General features: G+C 41.6%; 2 protein-coding genes across 3 annotated transcripts in view; both read right to left on the bottom strand.

Annotated features, from left to right (window-relative positions):
• Positions 1–1845: 1845 nt before the first annotated feature.
• Positions 1846–11132, bottom strand: LOC105019850 (sodium/myo-inositol cotransporter). Of its 2 annotated transcripts, none has more exons than XM_010886344.3 (2): positions 11018–11132; positions 1846–4488 (listed from the first exon to the last, which is right to left on the bottom strand). In XM_010886344.3, the coding sequence occupies exon 2, from the start codon at positions 4230–4232 to the stop codon at positions 2163–2165; it is 2070 nt and encodes a 689-aa protein (XP_010884646.1). In that variant the 5' UTR covers positions 4233–4488; positions 11018–11132; the 3' UTR covers positions 1846–2162. The 2 variants fall into 2 exon arrangements, with proteins under 2 accessions (XP_010884646.1, XP_034145687.1); XM_034289796.1 differs by lacking the exon at positions 11018–11132 and adding an exon at positions 5983–6113.
• Positions 11133–18402: 7270 nt separating this feature from the next.
• The window catches only part of si:ch211-132g1.7 (prostaglandin F2 receptor negative regulator), a 38790-nt gene continuing 35012 nt past the window's right edge, over positions 18403–22180 (bottom strand). Inside the window, exons 10-11 of the mRNA XM_029116795.2 lie at positions 20883–21188; positions 18403–20777 (exon numbers count right to left, since the gene is read on the bottom strand). Coding sequence (XP_028972628.2) covers positions 20614–20777; positions 20883–21188 — 470 coding nt within the window. The 3' untranslated portion in view covers positions 18403–20613. The remainder of the gene's footprint in view (positions 20778–20882; positions 21189–22180) is intronic.

Here is a 22180-nt window from a genome sequence, read left to right on the forward strand (position 1 = left end):
GAACTCATGGCAACAGGATGCACTATGGGAAGGAGGCATGCCGGCGGAGGCAGTGTGATGCTTTGGGCAATGTTCTGCTGGGAAACCTTGGGTCCTGCCATTCATGTGGATGTTACTTTCACACATACCATCTACAGTGAGGCAAATTTTTTTTGATCCCCTGCTGATTTTGTATGTTTGCCCACTGACAAAAAATTATCAGTCTATAATTTGAACAGTGAGAGACAAAATAACAACAAAAGGAGTAGGACAAAATCCCTCATGATATGTGTGCAAACCTGGTGGCAATATAGAAGAAACATCTTACCTCTGTGATTGCCAACAAGGGTTTTGCCCTTGTTGGCAAGTACCAAGTCATGTTTTGCAGAGAGATTGAATACTTATTTCACTCATTAAAATGCAAATCAATTTATAACATTTTTGGCATGCGTTTTTCTGGATTTCTTTGTTATTATTCTCTCATTGTTCAAATAAACCTACCATTAAAATTATAGACAGATAATTTCTTTGTCAGTGGGCAAACATACAAACATACAGTGGATCAAATAATTTTCCCCCTCACTGTACCTGAACATTGTTGCAGACCATGTGCACCCTTTCATGGAAACGGTATTCCCTGATGGCATTGGCCTCTTTCAGCAGGATAATGCACCCTGCCACAAAGCAAAAATGGTTCAGGAATGGTTTTAGGAACACAACGAGTTCAAGGTGTTGACTTGGCCTCCAGATTCCTCAGATCTTAATCCAATTGAGCATCTGTGGGATGTGCTGGACAAACAGGTCCGATCCATGGAGGCTCCACCTCAAAACTTACAGGACTTAAAGGACCTGCTGCTAACGTCTTGGTGCCAGATACCATAGCACACCTTCAGAGGTCTAGTGGAGTCCATGCCTCAACAGGTCAGGGCTATTTTGGTGGTAAAAGGGGGACCTACACAATATTAGGCAGGTGGTCATAATGTTATGGCTGATTGGTATATATATATATATATATATATATATATATACACACACACACACACACACACACACAGGTGCTGGTCATAAAATTTGAATATCATAAAAGTTGATTTATTTCAGTAATTCCATTCAAAAAGTTAAACTTGTATATTATATTCATTCATTACACACAGACTGATATATTTCAAATGTTTATTTATTTTAATTGTAATGATTATAACCGACAACTAATGAAAATCCCAAATTCAATATCTCAGAAAATTAGAATATTACCTAAGACCAATACAAAAGTCAATACTTAGTTGGGGCTCCTTTTGCCCGAATTACTGCAGCAATGCGGCGTGGCATGGAGTCGATCAGTCTGTGTCACTGATCAGGTGTTATGAGAGCCCAGGTTGCTCTGATAGTGGCCTTCAGCTCTTCTGCATTGTTGGGTCTGGCGTATCTCATCTTCCTCTTCACAATATCCCATAGATTTTCTATAGGGTTAAGGTCAGGCGAGTTTGCTGGCCAATTAAGAACAGGGATACCATGGTCCTTAAACCAGGTACTGGTAGCTTTGGCACTGTGTGCAGGTGCCAAGACCTGTTGGAAAATTAAATCTGCATCTCCATAGCAGCAGGAAGCATGAAGTGCTCTAAAACTTCCTGGTAGACGGCTGTGTTGACCTTGGACCTCAGAAAACACAGTGGACCAACCTTTTCACAATATTCAAATTTTCTGAGATACTGAATTTGGGGTTTTCATTAGTTGTCAGTTATAATCATAACAATTTAAAGAGATAAACACTTTAAATATATCAGTCTGTGTGGAATGAATGTATAAATTATACAAGAATTACTGAAATAAATCAACCTTTTGATTATTCAAATTTTATGACCAGCACCTGTATATATCAAATTTCTTCCCTAGCTCCAATTTCATGATCTTTCAGTTTACAGACCTATCAAAGCTGATAAGTCATGAGTGTACTACAGTATAATCTAAACAGCCCTGTGAAATGATGCAATTTGTCCATCTACCATCCATGATATCAGGGTGAAATTAAATACATTTCTTTGCCTATACTCAAAAAGGGAGTTATGAGCATTATTTTATGACTGCACTGGGGTTAAGAAACACTTCGATAGATGTCACATGTAGATATATTACATATATATGTATTATGTATACTGTACACTGCATGTTACAAAGATCCACTCTTACACAGAGAAAAAGATCAAGAGGAAGACACCCACAGAGCAGACTAGAACCAGGCCCATGTTGAGGATGACTCTGGTTTGAGGGGTCTCCTGGAGCATCTCCTTCATTAGCCTCTCTTCCTCTTGGGCTGACCTGGGACGAGTGTTAGCTGACTCCTTAAACCCACAGAACCACTTTAGAACCCTCATTGACCTCCCTCCCGTCCCTCCTCCTCCACAGCAGACTATTGGATGGCCACCATTTTGGTGAGGAGATGGAGTGTCAATACCAGACAAAGCCTCCACCCCATTAACAACGTTGTGAAGGTTGTTGGCCGTCTCTTTGTCCATGCAGCCGTTTCCATTGACATGGGCCTGAGTTTGGGAGTTTAACTGGCTCATCTCTTCTCTCTCTAGGGTTGGGGTTGCATTTCTTTGGCATAGCCCCCAGTAGGTGGTGGTGCGGACCTGCTCTGTGCTTGGCGGTGGGGTGAGAAGGCTAACCACTACCGCCACCAGTCCTGAGATCCAGAACAGCACAGCTGCCACGTACATGAAATGGACATCCTTGATAAAGGATGGCCTCTCGTCTGGCTCGTCGCAATGGGGCTCTCTATAGACTAGTGCCAACACCAGCCTTGTGGCACCCAAAGCAAACCCCACCATGCTGCCCCAGAATGCACCCATCTCATTGCAGCGTCGCCATAGGACACCTAAAAGGAAGAGGGCTGCGATGGGCGGGGTCAGGTAGTCGGACACTTCCTGGATATAGTAGAACATTTGCCCTCCCTGCATCTTGATAATGACAGGAACCCAGGCGATGCTGATGACTACCATGAACACCACAAATAGACGCCCCACCACCATCAGCTCCCTCGACGACGCTTGCCTGCGCGCCATTTTGTAAATGTCCAAGGTGAAGATGGTACTGGCAGAGTTGAAAATGGAGTCCAGGTCGCTCATAAGTGCCGCGATCATCACTGCCATCATTAAGCCACGCAAACCAACTGGCATGACAAACATCACCAGGCGAGGGTAGGCTACATTAGAACACCCAGCCCCGGATCCACACACCTCCAAGCAGTGTTCCGGGCTAATACACGCCACCTGATCTGCAAACAGTATGCGGGAGATCATCCCGGGAATGACGATGATGAACATCGGTAGGATCTTCAGGAAGCCAGCCATGAGCGTGGAGCCTTTGGCATGGGAGATGTTTCGCGCAGCTAGCACCCGCTGTACGATGACCTGGTCGGTGCACCAGTACCAGATGGAGGCAGGTGTCTGGCCCACGAGGAAGCCAGGCCAGGGAAGGTCCTGGTCCCACGGGCTCCTGAGGATTCGGAAAGAATCAGGCTTGGGCTCCACTTGGCAGGAGGGGACGTAGGAGAAGTTGGAGGACGCTAATATCGCCGTGATGTTCGGTCGGGCCTCCATGTACTTGGTCCGCACCCCTTCCAGGCCGCCGACTTTGACCAGGCTGATGGCGGTCAGACACAGCGCCCCGCCAATCATCAGGAAAGCCTGGAGGGTGTCTGTGTAGATGACCGCGACCAGGCCACCAGTAACAGTCAGCAGAGCAGTCATGCCAATGAGTAGGATGATAGACATATATAGGTTCCAGCCCAGTGACTCCTGGATGAAGAGTGCTCCAGAGTAAAGGTCCACGGAGAGCTTGGTGAAGATGTACAGTAGCAGAGATAGAGCGCCATAGTAGACTTTGAGCCGCTGGCCACCAAAGCGCTTGGCCAGGTACTCCGGTGTGGTGTAGACGCCAGCGTGGATGTAGACAGGAACGAACAACCAGCCCAGGAGCTGGAGAAGCAGAAGGGCATTCAACTCCCAAGCAGCAACTGCTAACCCACTGGTGGCCCCCGATCCAGCAAGGCCTATGAAATGCTCGCTGCCAATGTTGCTGACAAACAGAGAAGCCCCAATCATACCCCAGTTCATTGAGCGACTGGCCAGGAAGTAACCACTCACTGTGCTCTGGTTGGTTTTCCACATGGCGTAGAAGCCAATGGCAAGAACCAGGACAAAGTACAGTGCCACAACAACAATGTCCGCAGCTTCCATGTTTGTGGGAGCCATTTATGATAATACTTCTGAAGACAGTTACTGAAGAGTTACGTGATGTGGTTGCTATGGAGTGTTCTTTCAATTCTTTCAAGTACCAGTCTTTCAGTTGATTATTGAGGATTGAAAGAACGCTTGGATGCTGTTTCCGATTCAAGCACTAGTTTAGACTTCTAGTTCCGATTTTGGCATGGTATTCCTACACCAAGTCACTCTTTGGGTTGATGGGAAGCATTTAGGTTGGAGGTAGCAGCTCATCTCTATCAATAATCTGCAAAAGAGCAATCACAAACACAACAAAAACATAAATGATTTATAGATTATTTCTTCCCATTCTTCAAACAGGTAGACCTACTTGGTGGCAGACCTGCCCTGAAGGCAGACATTTATGATTAGTTGTCTCAATTGAGCTTGCATTTTAAACAGGCACTATGATCTGAGAGGACAGTTGACCATGGTTGGTGCTTGTCCATACCCTAAACCTGTAACCGGAGCCCTCTCCACATAGTCAGTCACAAATAAGAATATTCCTCTTAGGCAGATCTGCACCCAGTACATTTGTAAAAGAAAAACTCCCAACTACATTGATTCCTCATAAATGCTCTAGCGGTTTAAAACTAACCTCTTCATACCTTTGTGAATATGACTAATTTTAAGCAGTAGTTGGATTTCCTTGTGGCAGAGGAGTGTACATATAGTTGTTACTTTCTGGTATGACAGATTTAAGTCAAACATTTCCAGAAGGAGTCATCTGTTAATTTGGGATATTATTTATCCTTGGTCTGACATAATGGGAGCCCAAATGTGTGCACTTCAATAAATAGCCCTGGTCTGTGTGATTCTAATACAATGATGAAGTGTGACAGTCAAAGCCCTACAGTGTTATGGATGGGTCTGTTACTTACAGTACTTCAAAATGTGTTCTGTCAAAGCCTTGCAGAGCTATGTATATAACTATGTACCAAACTGTATTGAAAGATAACCATAAACGACAGACCCAATTCTGTTGGCTCAGGCTAATCTTTCTTACATTATTTGTTCCAACAGTGTATTGAGCATGTTCCGCTAACAATAGGAGAGCAACCTAATACTGGATTGATGTGCCCCAAGGTTCCCTAGACAGTAGAACTTCATTGGAATTCAGTAACCTCTAACAACCGACCTTGAGCCAGATCTGGGTTGCTCTGCATATTGATTATCGGGACTTTGTGGAAGGGTGTTGATATTCCTCAAAGCATCCTTTAACTTCTGTCTTTTTTTTTAGGGTTAGGGTATCCGCTCTCCCCTTGTCAAACATCACCCCGTTTAAACTTCAGTCCTCCCCTGGTCAATCATCAGTCCTCCCATTGTCAATCGTCAGCCCTCCTTCAGTCAAACATCAGCAATCTCCTTAATAAAGTATCAGCCAAAAGGCGAAGTTTCCCGGCGAATAAAATGAGAATTGGAATTATGGAATTATTATCACATGGACTCAATACAGAAGATGTGCTAGTTTGTCTAAGGTAAGATCAATTTAAAAATTATTTTTTTGCGCTTTCATAATCACAAAATGTCACCTTTATTGAAATACTGTTGTGTACTTGCTTAGCTAGATTCAGTGGCATAGTCAATTCTTTAGCAGAACGGCTTACCTGAAAATAATGAATCTAGCTAAGCAAGTAGTGTGAGAATTTTTTTCACATCAATCTTTACACAAATGACAAAAGGAAAAACATTTAGTGTGACAATTTACTGAAAATAAACTGAAATAGCTCATGTACATTACCATTCAGAGCCTTTTCCATGACACTCAGAATTGAGCACAGAAATCAGTCTCCGTAGAAAGAATTATGTCGAGGCATAGGTCTATGGAAGTAGGCAGGTGACCAAGAACCCAATGACCAGACTAACAGAGCTTCCAAGATCCTATGCAGAAAAAAGGACTACTCATCAACTGGCTAATTCCATCCTGACGGAGAAGCATGGTGGTGGGAGTATGGGGATGCTTCTCAGGAGCAGGGACTTACTGACTGGTCAGACAGCAACATACTCCTTGATAGTCCTTGAAGAAAACATAATCCAAAGTGCACCGAACCTCAGACTGCGGTGAAGATTCAGCTGCCAGAACAACACTGGAGCGGCTTTTGGCCAAGTCTGAGAATGTCCAAAATTAGTGGCCCAGTCAAAGCCTGTATTTAAACCCAATTGAACATTAGTGAGGAGACATGAAAATAGCAGGTCACCAACTCTTCCCATACAATATAAGAGAGCATGAGAAGATCTACAAAAAAGAATGGAATAAACTGCAGAAATACAAAACATGCATAGTGCTCTATTTAGGAAAACCACAATCACAATTTTAGATATCGGTTCGCTAAATTATTCAAACAACTGTGGGGACATTTTATTTGGGTGTGAAACTAAAATGTGACCTACAGGCAATTGAGTAACTAAAGAAAAGTTTGTTTTAGTGAAGTTGGCCTTCATGTGCATGGTGCCTGCCTCACCTGGGAAAACTAGAAATCCCTGTTATGGTTAAAATACTACAATAGCCACAAGACTGTTGACAACTAAAACAGGCATTATGACAGTTGTTTTACACAGCCTCTGAAAATAATTCAACTTTTTACTGTAATGAAACCTTCAGATGGAGCTCACTTTGCTTTTGTTTTAAATCACTTGATGTAATTTAAAATAAACTGACATACTTAAAACTATACCTTAAACAAGAGTTGGCAACGAGCGCAAACCCATGAAAACGGTTTCAAGAAAGTCACGTGCCTGTGATTTTGTAGCACAGACATTCAAAAAGCATTCTGGTTACGGACGTTTGCAAAGATGAATGAGTACCCCATTGCATCAATTAATTTAAAAGATTAGAGTCACTTTTGAAAAACGATGATACATTGACAAAGATTCTATCATGAGCAGAGTTTCATTTTCAATTTATGTTAAGTTAGGTGGCACAGTACTTACTCCAAGAAACTGTGCAAAGATCTCAGACTTGTAATTGACAATGTTTGTTCTGGTTTTGAACTACTGTATAGGAATGTGATTTTTGGATTGGGCCAGCCCAATCTCCAGGCCTGAACCCCATTGAAATCCTCTGGAATTTGATCAAGAGGAAGAAGGATGGTCACAAGCCATCAAACAAAGCCGAGCTAATTTTTGTGAACATTAGTATTTTGTTGTTGAAAAATGAATATGAATGTGTTTTCTTTGCATTATTTGAGGTCTGAAACCAATGCATATTTTTTTGGTTATATTGACCAAGTTGTTATTTTCTACAAATAAATACTCTAAATGACTTTTTGGGGAATTTGAGAGTAATGTTGTCAGTAGTTTATAGAATAAAACAACTGTTCATTTTACGTAAACACAGATTTTTTTCTTGAGCTGTATAAACCTATGAGACGTCTTCATGGACAACTCCAGTGTGCTCATAATCTGTAGATTAAATGAGTTGCTACAGATATTAGCCAGTTTATTATACACAAATATTATTTATTTTACTACATTTTAGCCAGATTATCCTCTGTTCACCGCCTGGTAACTTGCAAATCCTTGAGGGATGTGGTGAGCACTCAGGAGCTTGTAAGCTAGCCTACTTTGGCTGGCTGGAGAGTAAGCATCCTCTAACTGTTTAGAAAACTACATTTTCAGGTACCAATCAACACTCATCTTACTGTACTGTTAAGTATAATTAACAATGTCATTTGACAATGTAAAGAAGTATATTCACTTATCAAACTTGTGTTTAGGGCGGCTGAGGTACAGCATTATAAAATTTAGATCACAGTTAACTTGATATATGACAGTAGTCTGTCTGCTGGTAGCGTTTCACCTCTTTCATGTATTATGCTGTGTTGGGTAGTATTGTAAATATAAGCATGCTCATTCTAATCATTCTCCCTCTGTTCTTGATTTAGGTGTGGCAAATCTCAACAAGATAAGGAAAACAAAGTGCCCTATTTGAGATTTTAATTTGCAGAGTGCTTTTTTGAATACTGTGTGGGATACTCCAGTAACAGGAAGAGTGGGGTTCTCCAGGGATATTTTACAGACTCCTTATTTCCTGGACAGTGCCCAGAATGTCAATTTTAGGGCAGGAGAATGGACTATGTATTAGGCTTTTTTATCATTTATTTATACAAGTTGTCTCATTGATATAAAATATCTTGTTAATGCAAATTAAACATTTTAAGAGTTGATTTTGAATGCTTGAGCATGAATGCTTGGGAAATTCTTATCATTTTGGCATAACTATGCAAATAATAATCATTGTCGATGTACAAATAAAAATTAGTACAGCCTTTTAAGTGTTTTGAGTTAGAATGGTATAAACATGTGAAACAAAGTTGTTTTGGTTGTCTAGCTTAAACAACAGTGTTCGAGAGAATGTTGGTAAGCTAATACTAGTAATGTAAATGTAATATTCCTAGTCAATAACATTACAGAATGTTTAGTTCGGATAGCCATAACTTGGGAAACAGTCTGAAGTGATTCTATAGATATTGTTAGTGTGTTTAATAATACTATTTAGCTATGCTAATGTATTCTAAACCATATTGTTATAATTTAGATGTAGGTTTTACATGTCCTGTTTTTAATTGTATTATGTGTAAGCAGGGCTGCACGATTTGGATAAAATATTGAATAATAATGGCAACATAAATATTGCAATTATGGTTGATTTAAGATTTTCAAAAATGGGTGTAAACAGCTTAGATCATCTCACTCAAAAAGAGGTCATAGCCTACATAGTGTGCTATATTAAACTGAATAAAATGTAAAAAAAATGTAACTACATTGGCGTTTGCTATGTTTGTGTCGTTGCCGTAGCTAGTTAGGCAAAAGATCTCAACCCTTGAGGTATATTTTCTCCCAAATTAAATATATTTTTAGGCACCGACTTTGAGGATGAAACTTTTTATAACCACGCTATTATGTGTGGGACAATATGTTGGTGCCACTTGCTAGCTTGACCCATACGTCTTCGCTAGCATTTAACTCAAACTAACATTGAAAATCCATCAAGCATTTAAACAAAATTAGTCCAGGTATTTAAGTAATCTACAAAAAACCTACAGCACCTGCAAGAAAAATTATTATGGACGTACGATGCGTGCCCATTGACTTGTGTGAAGCGCATCTCAACAAAAGGTATGTTGGGTAATAAAACAGGGCCAATATTTTAAAACCCTTAGGCATTATCTTCTATTGGGATCAGATTCCCCGGGGGCAACTAACCCCATGGGTTTTTTTCAAATGTAAAAAATACATTTGATTAAATAGAAATTAATCTGTCAACTGTAGCCATTTATTTTACTTTATATTCACTAAAATGTCTTTATTGTGTCAGTAAATAGACATTGATCTCAGGGGGGTTATTTTACCCCAAACTACCCTACTGGAAAGTTCAGGAAAACATCAGATAAGATCATGAAGCAAAACATTTTGCATGTAGAGAGAACACATGCATTGCATTTAATTCCCATTTTTGCAGTCTTTTTTTTTAACATGTTCTACATGTCTTGTGATAATCAAAGAGGTAAAAAGAAGAAATGTAATAACAGAGACCTAGGGGCAAATATGGCAGAGTGAAATAGAGCACTAACCGTCAAACTGACTCACTATTCCAAATCACTCTGCAAAAGAGCATTTTGTATTGTTTGTGGAAAAAACTATTGATTGGAAAAACATTATCAATCACATTACAGAGTTTACACTGAGGTTAGGAGTAAGGTTAGGCATGACACTACCAGGTTATGGTTAAAGGATAGTTTAAGGATAAGCATCACAGTACTGAGATAAGGGTTAGAAATAAAAAATTAAATAAAAAAAATAAGATCACCTCTTTATGGATTCGTGCTTCCAACTATTGGAGTAAAGGTTGGAGATGAGACAACGTGAATCAAAATCTCCCTCACCTGGAGAGCCCAGTTAATGCATTCACCTGCAACCTAGTCAGAGTGGCGACTTACAACTGGAAACAGATTGAGTGAAGTGTTGTAGTTTAAATTCTTTATAGGACAGGGATGTGTAATTAATGAGACCCGTTTATGTTCCCAGGTCAAACATGAGTTTTTACTATTTCCTTGGTTTGCCATATACATGACCACTAACGTATTATACCTAGACGACAGCTTCCTATCATGTTCATATAATTTGCATTATGACGTTTGACTATTGTCCAAGGTTTTCCACAGCATCATCTAAATACATTTTCTTACCAACACAACCATTGTTTCCTCACAAACTCAAGTTTCATTAAGTTCTTTAACTGAATTCACATGACCAATCTGACATGGACACATGTCGCCTGAACACTGAGCTGCGCCGCAGTTCCTTTTGTTTAGTTTGTTTTTCAGGATTGTGTAATCTCAGGCAGCATAATTTTCCAGTAACACATAAGTCATTATGGAAATTAACTAATAGGCTTGATCAAGCCAGAAAACAAAAAAGGAACAAACAAAGAAACAAAACTGACAGTTATAGACATATTTGACACTGAAGGCCTATTAGAAAATCTATTCACTTATATAATGTGCAAATATACAAACACTTGGTATGGATAATGTGGCATTTACATGGTGATTTACAGTCCATTCATTTGCTAGTGTGTTGTTTGGACAAAGCGATCTTAAAACAAAAATAAAAAATGCGTAATAACCGGCGATGCACGAACACTGGACCATATCTGAATGTTTTAAAACTGTACACTGGTGTCTGCCTCATGACATGTCACTTTCCAATTCCGGACAAAAGCTGTTTTAAATTTTTTAAGTACGACTCCATGCATTCATTAATTATGGACTTACCATTTAGGACAAGTAGCTCGTCTCGTCATTATAGGTCTCTCTGCCTTAACCACGCACCTTTTGACCAGGTACGTGAGGTCAAACGTCTCACAGGTAGCATTCCAACCAACCAACCCGTAAGACACAATCGTTCCGTTTCTAACACGCCCGACACCTTTGGTTATGACGTTATAACTCTAGGCTAAAGTTGACAAAAAACTGAGGTGAGGGAATAGATGCAGAGATAATATCAATAGAACAGAACAAGCAATGCAATGTAAACGCGTAGGGGTAATGTCGCGAATCTCATGGATTGCACCCAGGAATATCGCTTTAGGATATTGTTTGTATATTTCGCACAATTTTGTAAGAAATGTATCTACGTTTTTGGCATTTTACAATATATTTATGACGCTTTTGACATCCCCTTTGATCAAATTGTCTTGAGTGTGCTCAAATGACGGCACATGGCAGGCGTTCCATCTACCTCTTCCCAGCCGATCATTTAACAAGGGGTTCCGCTGCAGACCTAGTCTCAATCCACATTCAAAGTGATTTACAGCAGAGAGTACATACATTTACTGACCCTTTCTGGGAATCAAACCCAGACCAGTGCCTTTGCAAGCGCAATGCTTTTACCGATTAGCTACACGTGCAGGACCTTTTTCCGCACCTCTCTGCTCCCACCTACAGGTCACCACGTACCACTCTATCAGCTCACTAACACCTGCCACGTTTTTTAAAACCATTTAATGGTTCATGTTTGAACCCATACCAACTTGCAGATTCAGGCCCTAATCAAAATTGGGTTGGCAGTTAGTTTTTAATTAACCTAGGCACGAGCATTAATGTAATCCCTCCACACTGAAATAATTGCAACCAAATCTGATTTCAAGCAATTGTGACACAGTTAAAACGTTAAGGGCTGGTTTCACAAACACACATTAAGCCTAGTCTAGGACTAAAAAAACAAGCCCAATGGAGTTTTCTATTTTAATCAGATTTTAAAAAAATTGTCCTAGACTAGGATTAATCCATGTCTGTGAAACCAGCCCTATAATAAATAGAACAACTGTAATGAAGCACCATATACATTTCATAAATCATATAGGGTGACATGGGGCCCCCTGGGGTAAGACACCCTTCCCCATGTAACTCTGACAAAAAACACAAAATGTCACCATTCTTTTTTTCAACACCTCTGGCTGCCACTAGTCTTAATCAACTATAAATGTCCTCTGTATCATCACACCTTCTCAGCCAACTATTAAAAACCTTTTCTTGAGTATCAAATTTTAAGGACTGTTAGGATTTAAAACTTTGCCTTATTTAAACAATAATAAGTTTAGTTTAACTCTATGAAATGGCGTGTAAGGAAAATGTAAGCAATGGTAATAAATAGGGCCAATTCTTAAAAACCCTTAGGCATTATCTTCTATTGGGAAAAGATCCCCTGGGGGGCAACTAACCCCATGGAGGGTTATCTTACCCCATTAACTGGAAAATATGCCCCTTTCCTAAAACATTTATTGGATAAAATACAAATGAATCTGTCAACTGTAGCCATTTATTTGACTTTATAATATGTTACCCTAATCACTTTTCTTTTTTGTTTCAGTAAATAGACATTGATCTTATGGGGGGGTCGTTTGTCCCTATGTTACTCCATATAACCATCCCCAAAGTTTTTTGTAACAAAAATGTGAAACCCGATTCCCAGCAAATATTTCAATTAATCGAATACATTTTATGAAGCCCTTTTTGCCGGACCACGTAAGTGGAGCCTGCCAAGATTAGCGAATGTCACTTAGTGAGTGAGCGAGGGAGTGACCGTTGTTAAATAGTGTGGTGGTTAGAGATGTGGACTACCATGCAGGCGACCAGTGTTCAATCCTCGCCACGGACTAAACAAATTAGGCATTAGGATTTGTTGAGGATATATTAAATATTTTCCGGCTACAAGCTTCAGTAGCTATGTTATAGTAAGCCATGAACTGTTTATGATTATATTGGTGGATGAACTGCATCGACAAGGAACATGTTGCTCTCGATTTATATGGCATAGTTCACATAGCTTAATGGTTGGCTATTCAACTGTCATTGTTTTCTAAAGAAACGAACCAGGCATGGAGTAATTGGAGTCATTGTTTTCTTTATAGATACTGTATAGCCAGACTAAAACTTAGCTGGCCACAAGCATCAGTAGCTACATTATAGTAAGCCTAAAGTAAAATTGTTCATGGTTATATTGCGATGGACAAACTGCACTGACAACGAACACTTTTTTTAAAATTTCGATTTACATGTAGTTCACATAGCATAGTGGGAGTTAACATAGCATAGCATAGTGGAACCAGCCATAGAGTGATTGTTTTGTTTTCATTACTGTATAGCTATTAGCTAGCCATCTACAGTAATCTCTTTCTACTTGAATGCGTTGAATGAAGTTCAGTTGCCCTGTTATACCTGTTGTTGGTTTGGATGTTAGCTAATTTAGGGAACTAGAAGGCTACTAGCACGAAACATCATAAAAGACCACAACCATCCAGGCTATGGTCTGTTCACAGTGCTGCAGTCTGTTAGACGTTATCGGAGCATCAAGTCACGCACTTCCAGGCTAAGAAACCGCAGATCGAATCTAGCCATTCTGCCACAACATTCATCCATTCTTATCGCGGACTGGCAAAACCAGGCTTGACTGGTTCTTGTTTCTTCAGCAGTTATCACAAAGTGCTTATAAGCTACAAATACCCAGCTTAAACCCCCAAACAGCAAGCAAGCAACAAGAAATTGAAACGTTGTAGTGGAGTTGGAACCAAGGAAAAGAAAAATCTAAAACTTGGGTATTTACAAGCAGTAAAAAACTAGTGGATGTTTGGGTGTGGTAATATAGCTCTGGTATCTGGGCCGTCCCACCTCCACAGGAGGGAAGCGCCCTCTCAGCCCGGTCAAAACTTGTCTCTGCCTTCTCACCACTATGATCAAACCAGTTTCCATTTGGTGCTAAGAAGGGAGAAGGCAGAGTCCCTGCATATTCGGAAACATCCATAAGTCACTCTGGACAAGAGCATCCGCTAAATGACTAATTCAAGGTCAGATGTAGTGTCTTTGTTTGGACTCTAGGTGGCAATGTTACATTTCTAACTGTAGCCTATAAAGAAAGCAGTGGAACCTTGACTGTCATGGTAAGAACAATACTTAAAATAACAATGACATGAGAACACTTTAAATTGAGCAGACAGGAAGTGCATACCACAAACAGGATGACCGTTTTAACTGGTAACACAGTTATTCGGATAGAGAAGCCCAATGTTTGTGGATTAGACAGAGATCCGACTAAGATGTTGAACAGGAGCCAGGTGTTAAGTGCTTCCATTCATCATTGTGAATTGGAATAACAACAAGATCTCTATGCTCTTGTGAATCTCTAGCCCTGACAACATATTCTATAGATGTTCATTTCAAGGCTAATGTCAGCCTATTGTAACAGCTCACAGAAAAGCCTTCATATCTAGAATCATGTAGAATAGTAGGATGTCATAGCCACAGATTACATTTTCTCCAAACTCTGACTAATAAAGAAAAAGACCAACACAGAATTACAGAACAAAGTGCCCTTCGTAACCATGGAGATACAAATGTTGACATTCTACTCTGACCTTTGCTCTCAAGCACACTGAGAGAAACAAGGAGGCCTATGGGAAAAGACAAGGAAGCAAAGAAAGTAGATTCTTCTCTTCCTTGAAGTAGATTCAACATATAATGTATTGACAGAGTGTATTGAATCCTAGACGGGGAGTGTGGTATATAAGAGTGGGGCCATAGAGGAACAGACAAAGCCTTTTGAAATGAATGAATCCAGTCCAAAAGTAATTTTCTTCACATCTGCTTCGCCGTCTATTTTATTCTAAAAGAAACAGCCTACAATACTGTCTTCTATGAAAAAAGTTGAATCTATGAAACAAGCAACTGACCCTTCTAAATTGTACATTTAGCTGCACATTTTAGTCATTCTGTTGATTTTTGCATTCAAATAAGGAGTCTGAAACCCTCACTTAATAGTACTAGAAATCCTCTACAAGATGAAAGCCTAGACTGTGTGATTGTCCAGGATTAACCTTCCCAATGCATTCATGTGATGAAATACTCTGTCCTTCATTCTTTTAAGCCAGGCAGACTTATAAAAATGGAGGGGAGATTGAGTCAGGGAATGTGCATGGAGACTGAGGGGCGTCTCATTGTCTGTAGACATCTGATCCATTCAGCGAACAAAACGACAAAATGCTAAGACTCAGCTGTTTTAAGAGTGAGCCAGGGAGAGAGAGAGAGAAAGAGAATGTGGATGGAGACTGTTATGACCTGAGGGAAAAAGAGTGACTGCTGTGTCCAAAAAGGGAGTGAGACAGCCGTGACCAGAGAGAGAAAGTAAGAGAGACAACCTTGACCAGAGAGATAATGTGAGACACTGCCATGATCAGAGAGAGCGAGAGCGAGAGAGACAGAGACAGAATTCAAATGTTTGAACCACAACTAAACCTGTTGACCAAATTGGAAAGTTTTAGTTGCATTGCAGCCACATGATTTGCTGTTTGGCAATTTGCATTAACGAACCAGTGTACTTAATAAAGTGGCCAGCAAGTTTATACACCCCAATGGTAACCTCTATCCTTTAGTTAAGGTCAATGAACAACAACCATTAGATTGCAAGACTAAATTCTTAAAAGCAAATTCATGGTACGCATCCATCCAACATATTGCTTTCATCACCCTGTGTTTTCAGACTGGAACACTATAGAGAGAAGGACAAATTTGATGCAGAATTTAGGTTGTCATCATGTCACTTCCTGTCCCATTTGTGGTTGTCGAATATGGACCTCGAACAGGTCCACCTCTAGCCACTGTGAAACCATTTATGAGAATCTGGCAAAACTATACTGCAGATACGCAGTAGATAGACGCAGTCACAAACCTTCGTTAACATATTTTACAAGCAATGTTGACATTACCCCACCCCTGTTAAGATAATATTGGCTTAAAAAGCTGAGCATAACACAATATGTAGCAGAGCATTTCCTGCCCCTGTCTTTGTGTGGCGCCCACTTGATCATGCTGTTGCTAACAAAGTATTTCTGTTCTGACAGAATTTCTTGGAACTTTTTTTATAGGGCACCGCTTTGAGTAAAAAAAAAATTATATAGGGCCCCAAGTGAGTTGTTTAGCCTACTAAACTAGCAGGCAACATGTCACACCCCTTACAAAAAACGGAGCAATTTTAGAACTACTTCCCTGCCATTCTACATTCTGTTATCCTACGCTATCTGGAGGCCCCGAACCCCAGGTGCTTATCTACCTACGGACATAGAAAATGTATAAATTATGTTTCGGGTGCACATGCCATTCATGCCAGTCATATAATCCAAATTTATGTGAGTAGTTTGTTTTGAGATTTGGTTAATTTAATAACAGGCATTGCTTCACTGGGCCATCCAGAACAGGAATCATCAACTGGCACACTGTATGTTTTCTGTGTAAGAACATTTTATTGGCATTTTTCGACGTGACGCAATGTAAAATAACCCGAAATTCAGGACATTTCTCAAGTGTTTAATGGATCTAATGTACTTTAAGTTTTATCTTTTTGGTTTTGACTTACCAATACCTCACTTCTTGGGTCAGTTTGGTAGTGCAGCCACCCACCCTCCCAACCATCTGCTCAAGACAAAAATGGTCCTGTTGCTGAACCAATCCAGTTCATGATTTAGCAGACACAAAGCAAGTAGGTCTATGGCGATGCAGGGGACGTGACCTAAATAGCCCTGTGAGGGCTAGCAGGCATGACAATAGACAAGATGACCGCTGACAGGGCCTCAAAATAGGCTGATTGAAAGCTAATAAATTCCACTGTGTGTTGGGGTCTCTGTCTGCACCCTTATGCTGTGAGGACACAGGATTTTGAACCAAATCACATGAGACGGAAACAAATAGGCATAGCAATGTTAGCCAGTCAATAAAAGGTGGTTTGCTATGCCACCGTTGATGGACAAACACAGTGATGTTGGCAGAACGGTTTGGGCATGTACAGCTTTTCTCTAAGTGTTAGAGGTCAGGACTACTTAGTGATTACATTAGCATTCAGGACCATATTTCACTTCCCTCTAGGATGATAACCCACATCAATGGACAGAAAAACTAAAGGAAGCCTCAATGTAGCTTCCTTCAGGCTGTGAGCATCCGTAGAACACAGAATAGGTTATGACAGCTGTATAAATGACTCAAGGAACTTTAGCATCTGAAGCCCACTTGTGTCCATACTGATGGAGGTACTGATCAAGTTGATCCAGATAGATTGTGGAAGAGGGATGTTGAACAGGTGTTCTTGTGTGCTTTTGCTCATGGTGTATGATTTGTGCAATGTCATGTGGTTTTACTAGTCATTAGCACAGTACCTGAAATGCTTTATGACTGAAATCAAACCGGTATCGAGTAAAAGTTGACATCCATCAGTGGTGTTTTATTGCTGGTGGTAGGTCACTTCTTTTCCCTCCCCCCAAACCTACACACTAGTCATACAAAATGAGTTGCAGAATTCCGGGGCACGGCCCCCCCCCCTGCGATCACCTCCTTGGAGGCTTATGGCCGACTGACACCGTGGGAGCCAGTTGCTTGGTCTGTGTACCTCCTGGTCGGTGTACCTCCTGGTCGGTGTACCTCCTGGTCGGTGTACCTCCTGCAGTAGATTTGTGCTTCCGCGTGGCTAGAACCAAACACCCCACTGGAATCCTTCACCTGTAAAAGCTTGAAGCAGCGGAGTTTGGTTGCATATCGCATGATTCCAACAGTCTCAGATCTACAAGAGAGACAATCAATCTATCCTCTGGGCTATGAATCAATTCAGAAGTCTTATGTTTAAGGCCAGCTGGATCTCGTGTTGTTGTAAACAGTTGTTGTGAGGTATGGGTCCCAACCATTACATCCCAGAGATGAGAAGTAAAAAACAAGGAAGTGCTGTTTGGGACCAAAGTCCTTATTAAAAGGTCTGTGTCCAGAAGAACCTCATTATCAGACAGGGAAATGAAGGATACGGCAATAAAATCTGGGTCAGTTTTTGGAGGGAACGACATTTAGGATGTAAAAACAGGAGGAGTGAGGAAAGGAGAAAATGGGAGTGGAAATACAGAGAAAAAGAAAAGAGAATGTGTTACAGAAAGTGTGAAGAAGAACTCACTTGAGACTTGAGGCTGACAGAGTCAGTTCTAAACATAAAACTAATCTGCATTTCTAATTGAGAGAAGAGAGGGGGGGTAGAGAGAAAAGTAAGGAGGGATCGGACAGAAGCTATTCCCTGAAGAACGACAAGAGACGGCGGAAAGGGAGGGTGGGTACAACAAACCAGCTTCAGTCAGGGAAATGTTATAAAACATTTATTCTGGCAGAAATATTAGAAGTTTTTCAGGGGACGGGAAGTGGAGGCGGATCATAAAAAAAACCTGACTGATCGTAACCCAAAGAAACATTGGCACATCGCTTACAATATTCATATCAGATAAAAAAAAAAAATTATATTGGGAATTGTTTACATTTACTAAAAGATGTAAAAACCTATGTAAAAATGTCATCCATCATCACAATAAAATTTAAAAAAACAAAAAAAACAAATAAAGGTTCTGGATAAGGGAACCCAGTGTTTGAGGCAGCCTCAGCGTTTCCTACTGGAAATCATTACACTGTTGGACACAGCCGGGTCAGTGGTTGGGAGATATCTGCCTCCACAGCATCAGCCCCAGGAGGAAGACGTGCTACTGTGAGAAAACTGAATAAGGATCTGGATAAATGAATGAAGCACGAGGCCTTATTAGGAACACGGCAAGATGGATATCTCCTTCCTTGAGGTAACGCGTTTGTCATCCTGATGTACGGAGGCTGTAAACCAAATCTTTCACCAACCCAGTTGTCAGATTATCGACTGCTCAAGGAAGGATTAAGCTAGGATGCATCCAAGTCGTTTGACGGGGCTCTGGTTTATTGATTGGTACACAGCCGCTCCTGTCCCGGGGACACTAGTGAGTCAAACCAGGCCAGTTCCCAGAGCCAAAGTCTCAGATGGTACTTGGCCAGAGTAGACACAGCTGGTGCCTCTGAAAAGGAGCATTTGCACATGGTATCTCTGGCAGAGTTAGTGAACAAGACCGTGTAGGTTTGTATATTCGTGTACGAGGACAAAAAATATATATATATATTTTTAGTGTACATGGCATCGGGGTGGGAGCCATATTCAAGTAGTGTGTGTTTCTAAGGGTTAAGTGTTTGTTTGCTTGCAATTGCATGTCACACCATCGAGTCTGTGTGCATTTGTGCAGACAGGATATTCTTTCCGAGGTGGTAGTGTATAATCAGATACAGGCCTTTTAAGTCTGGGTTATTAGTAGGGGGTATGGATGGCAGGGCAGGTCTTTGTTGCTGGACCAAATACTGCTGGGCCAACCATTAGCCCCAGGGACACAACAATAGCCCTGAGTGACCCCAGCCGCATGCAAATACAGGACAGGCATTTCTATGGACACCGGCTTTCTGTGGGAGCTGTGGAAAAAGCCGTCACAGGACAGTAGCACCCCTGTAGAGACCACGCTCTCCTGAAATGGCATCTGACTTGAGACTCATTTCATGAATGGGTCTTGATCTCTCAGTTTAGGGTGGTTTCCTCACATTGTCCCTTTTATCTCCACTGATGAGAATGAAACCAGTAGGCTGCAATTATTATATTTTTGCCTGGATGTGTGTAGATGATTAGAGCAGTGTAGATGACGGATAGGAAGTGTGTGAAGGATTCTCCTTCAGTACTGTCTAAAACTAAATGTACTCAATACTACGCACATGTAAAAATGGCTCTCCGAGCTAGTGTTTTAGTCAAACCTATGCCACTCATCTCACTCACAACCAAAATAATATCCTCTCTTCTCCAACCTTTGTCCATACCCTGACCCATTTTAGCCCTTGCTCAACATTACACACAAGTCATTCACAGTGGGGGTAGCACCAGAGTAAGTGTAGCGGGGGGAGAGATGGGTAATGCAGGTGAGGTATGGGTCCACAATCTTTCTTTCAACAGGAGAGTCACTGATGTCATCAACGTGCGCCAAGGGAACTTGGGTCACCGTCAAACGACGTCACACCAGGATGTCGTTACAGGACAAAACCGTTGAAGTGTCTCTCTTTTCCAGCCTCAGGTGGGTCCCCCACACAAGTGTACACACACACGCACAAAGCTTTAAAAACAGAGTGTTGTTGTTTAAAAAACAGATGTCAAAGTCCTCTCTAAGGAAGGTATACTCCAGGGATTTTTAGTGCAATATCTCACATCAATACGTTCACACAGGCAGACTAGATCAACTCCTTATCGGTTCAGTGGTCTTTTTCTACAGCTTCATAGCACATTTCCTATTGTCCCTCTTCATGCTCTCCCATTGTTGCATTCAAAAAGTTCCACACCGTGCTCTTGAACATTGTGACTGGTCTCTTGGCTGTCGTTGCCGTGGTAACAGGCCCGGCGTGGCTTCGTGGCGCTCGATCCCGGCCCGTCAGCCGGACAGGCTCTGGTCGCTCCACCGGGCCTGTGCTAGTCAATCCATCTCCAGGTCCATGAGTTTGTTGCGTGACCTTGGGGTGTGCGTGGTGTTACGGCAACAGCAGTGAGCACAGACCAAGCCCAGGAGGAGAGAGAAGAGGCCCACGGACACGGAGGCCACCGCCCCATACAGCAGAGGAAGCTTTAGAGAGTCCCACACTGGGCAGAGAGAGAAAGAGAGAGAGGGAGGAGAGAGATAGATTGTTAGCTACAGTCCAGGAACACGCCCACCATCCTGCGCACCCACCTCCCCCCGCTACTCACTCGCGAAGTGTACGGCGAGGAACAACCTGTCCGACGTGAGCTCCGCCCCCTGGGTCCAGACGCCCGTGGAGGCGGAGACGTACCAGGGCGTGGCCCGGCAGTGGTACTCGCCGCTGTCGCTGTCCTGCGTGGCGTGGATGTTCAGGGCGTAGGTGTGGGCGTCGGAACGCTCCAGGGAAACGTCGCTGCTTCCATTCCTCGTCTGTTTCCGGATCAGGCCGAATCGGTCCACGCTGGCCAGCAGGGTGCCCTCGTCTCCCCCTCTCAGCGGGGTCTGGTACCAACGCACCTCGTAGGCCAGGTCCTCTGAGGAGGGGGGGGGGGACATGTTAACTGGTTAACTGGGTTCCTGTGACACGGCAAGATGGAGGCCAGGTACTTCACAAAAATGATTAGTTTTAAAATAATTAATTTGTCAATGTCACAATGACTGGTTTAGTCCATTGGTTGATCTGGGATAAGAATTAATGGATTTGAATGAGCATTTCATCCCTAGAAGGCAATACTGCACAATAAAACTGTTCAATATGTAACCATTTTTAGCTGGATTCATATCTTTGCATCTCTGATAAGGACTCTGAGCTGGAGAAAAGAAGCATTAACTGGTCATTAATGTGTCTGCAAAAAGGCTATCATTACTGTCCCACCCACACACAGATTACACATCAATACTGTGTGTGTGTGTCTAACATCCGTAGCAGGAGGAATGAAGAGAGAAGGAACAAGAGAACAAAGAAATAATGAATAAAAAAAGACTAGAAGAAAGTGTGCAAAGAGTGAGCAACACAAAATCTGTAATGGAAAATTAAGAAAGGGAGATAGATACACTGCAGTGGATGGAGGGAGAAAAAAAGAATAGAAGAACAATGAGAGAGAAAGTGAACGAGAGAGTGAGGGCAGGCCAGTGACCCAGAATGTGGTATGAAATCTCTAGTCACATTTGATATCCTGTCCAGAGTCTAATTACTGGACATCTTAACCATGCATACAGTTCTCCAGCCAGTATTCTCTCCCTTTGGATAGGCATGGATTGGATCGTCCACTTAAAGAGAAATCCAACTAAGTATCTAATTACATGTAAACGTATGATGTGGAAGTAAGGATTTAACCCGAAGTTGGCTAATATTCTAAAAGTTGGCATTGGTTGGTTTGAATTATATAGAGCGGTCAAGACCTTGCCTAGTAAATGTATGATCTTGGGGAAACCCCGCTGTTAATTTAAAATCAAATGTGAAAATGTGTTGTTTGGCTGAGCTCCAGGACACTCCCAGTTACGTGAGCCATCTGAACAGGTGCTC

Source organism: Esox lucius, chromosome 22, assembly GCF_011004845.1.
Source record: "Esox lucius isolate fEsoLuc1 chromosome 22, fEsoLuc1.pri, whole genome shotgun sequence".
Classification (NCBI taxonomy): Eukaryota; Metazoa; Chordata; class Actinopteri; order Esociformes; family Esocidae; genus Esox; species Esox lucius.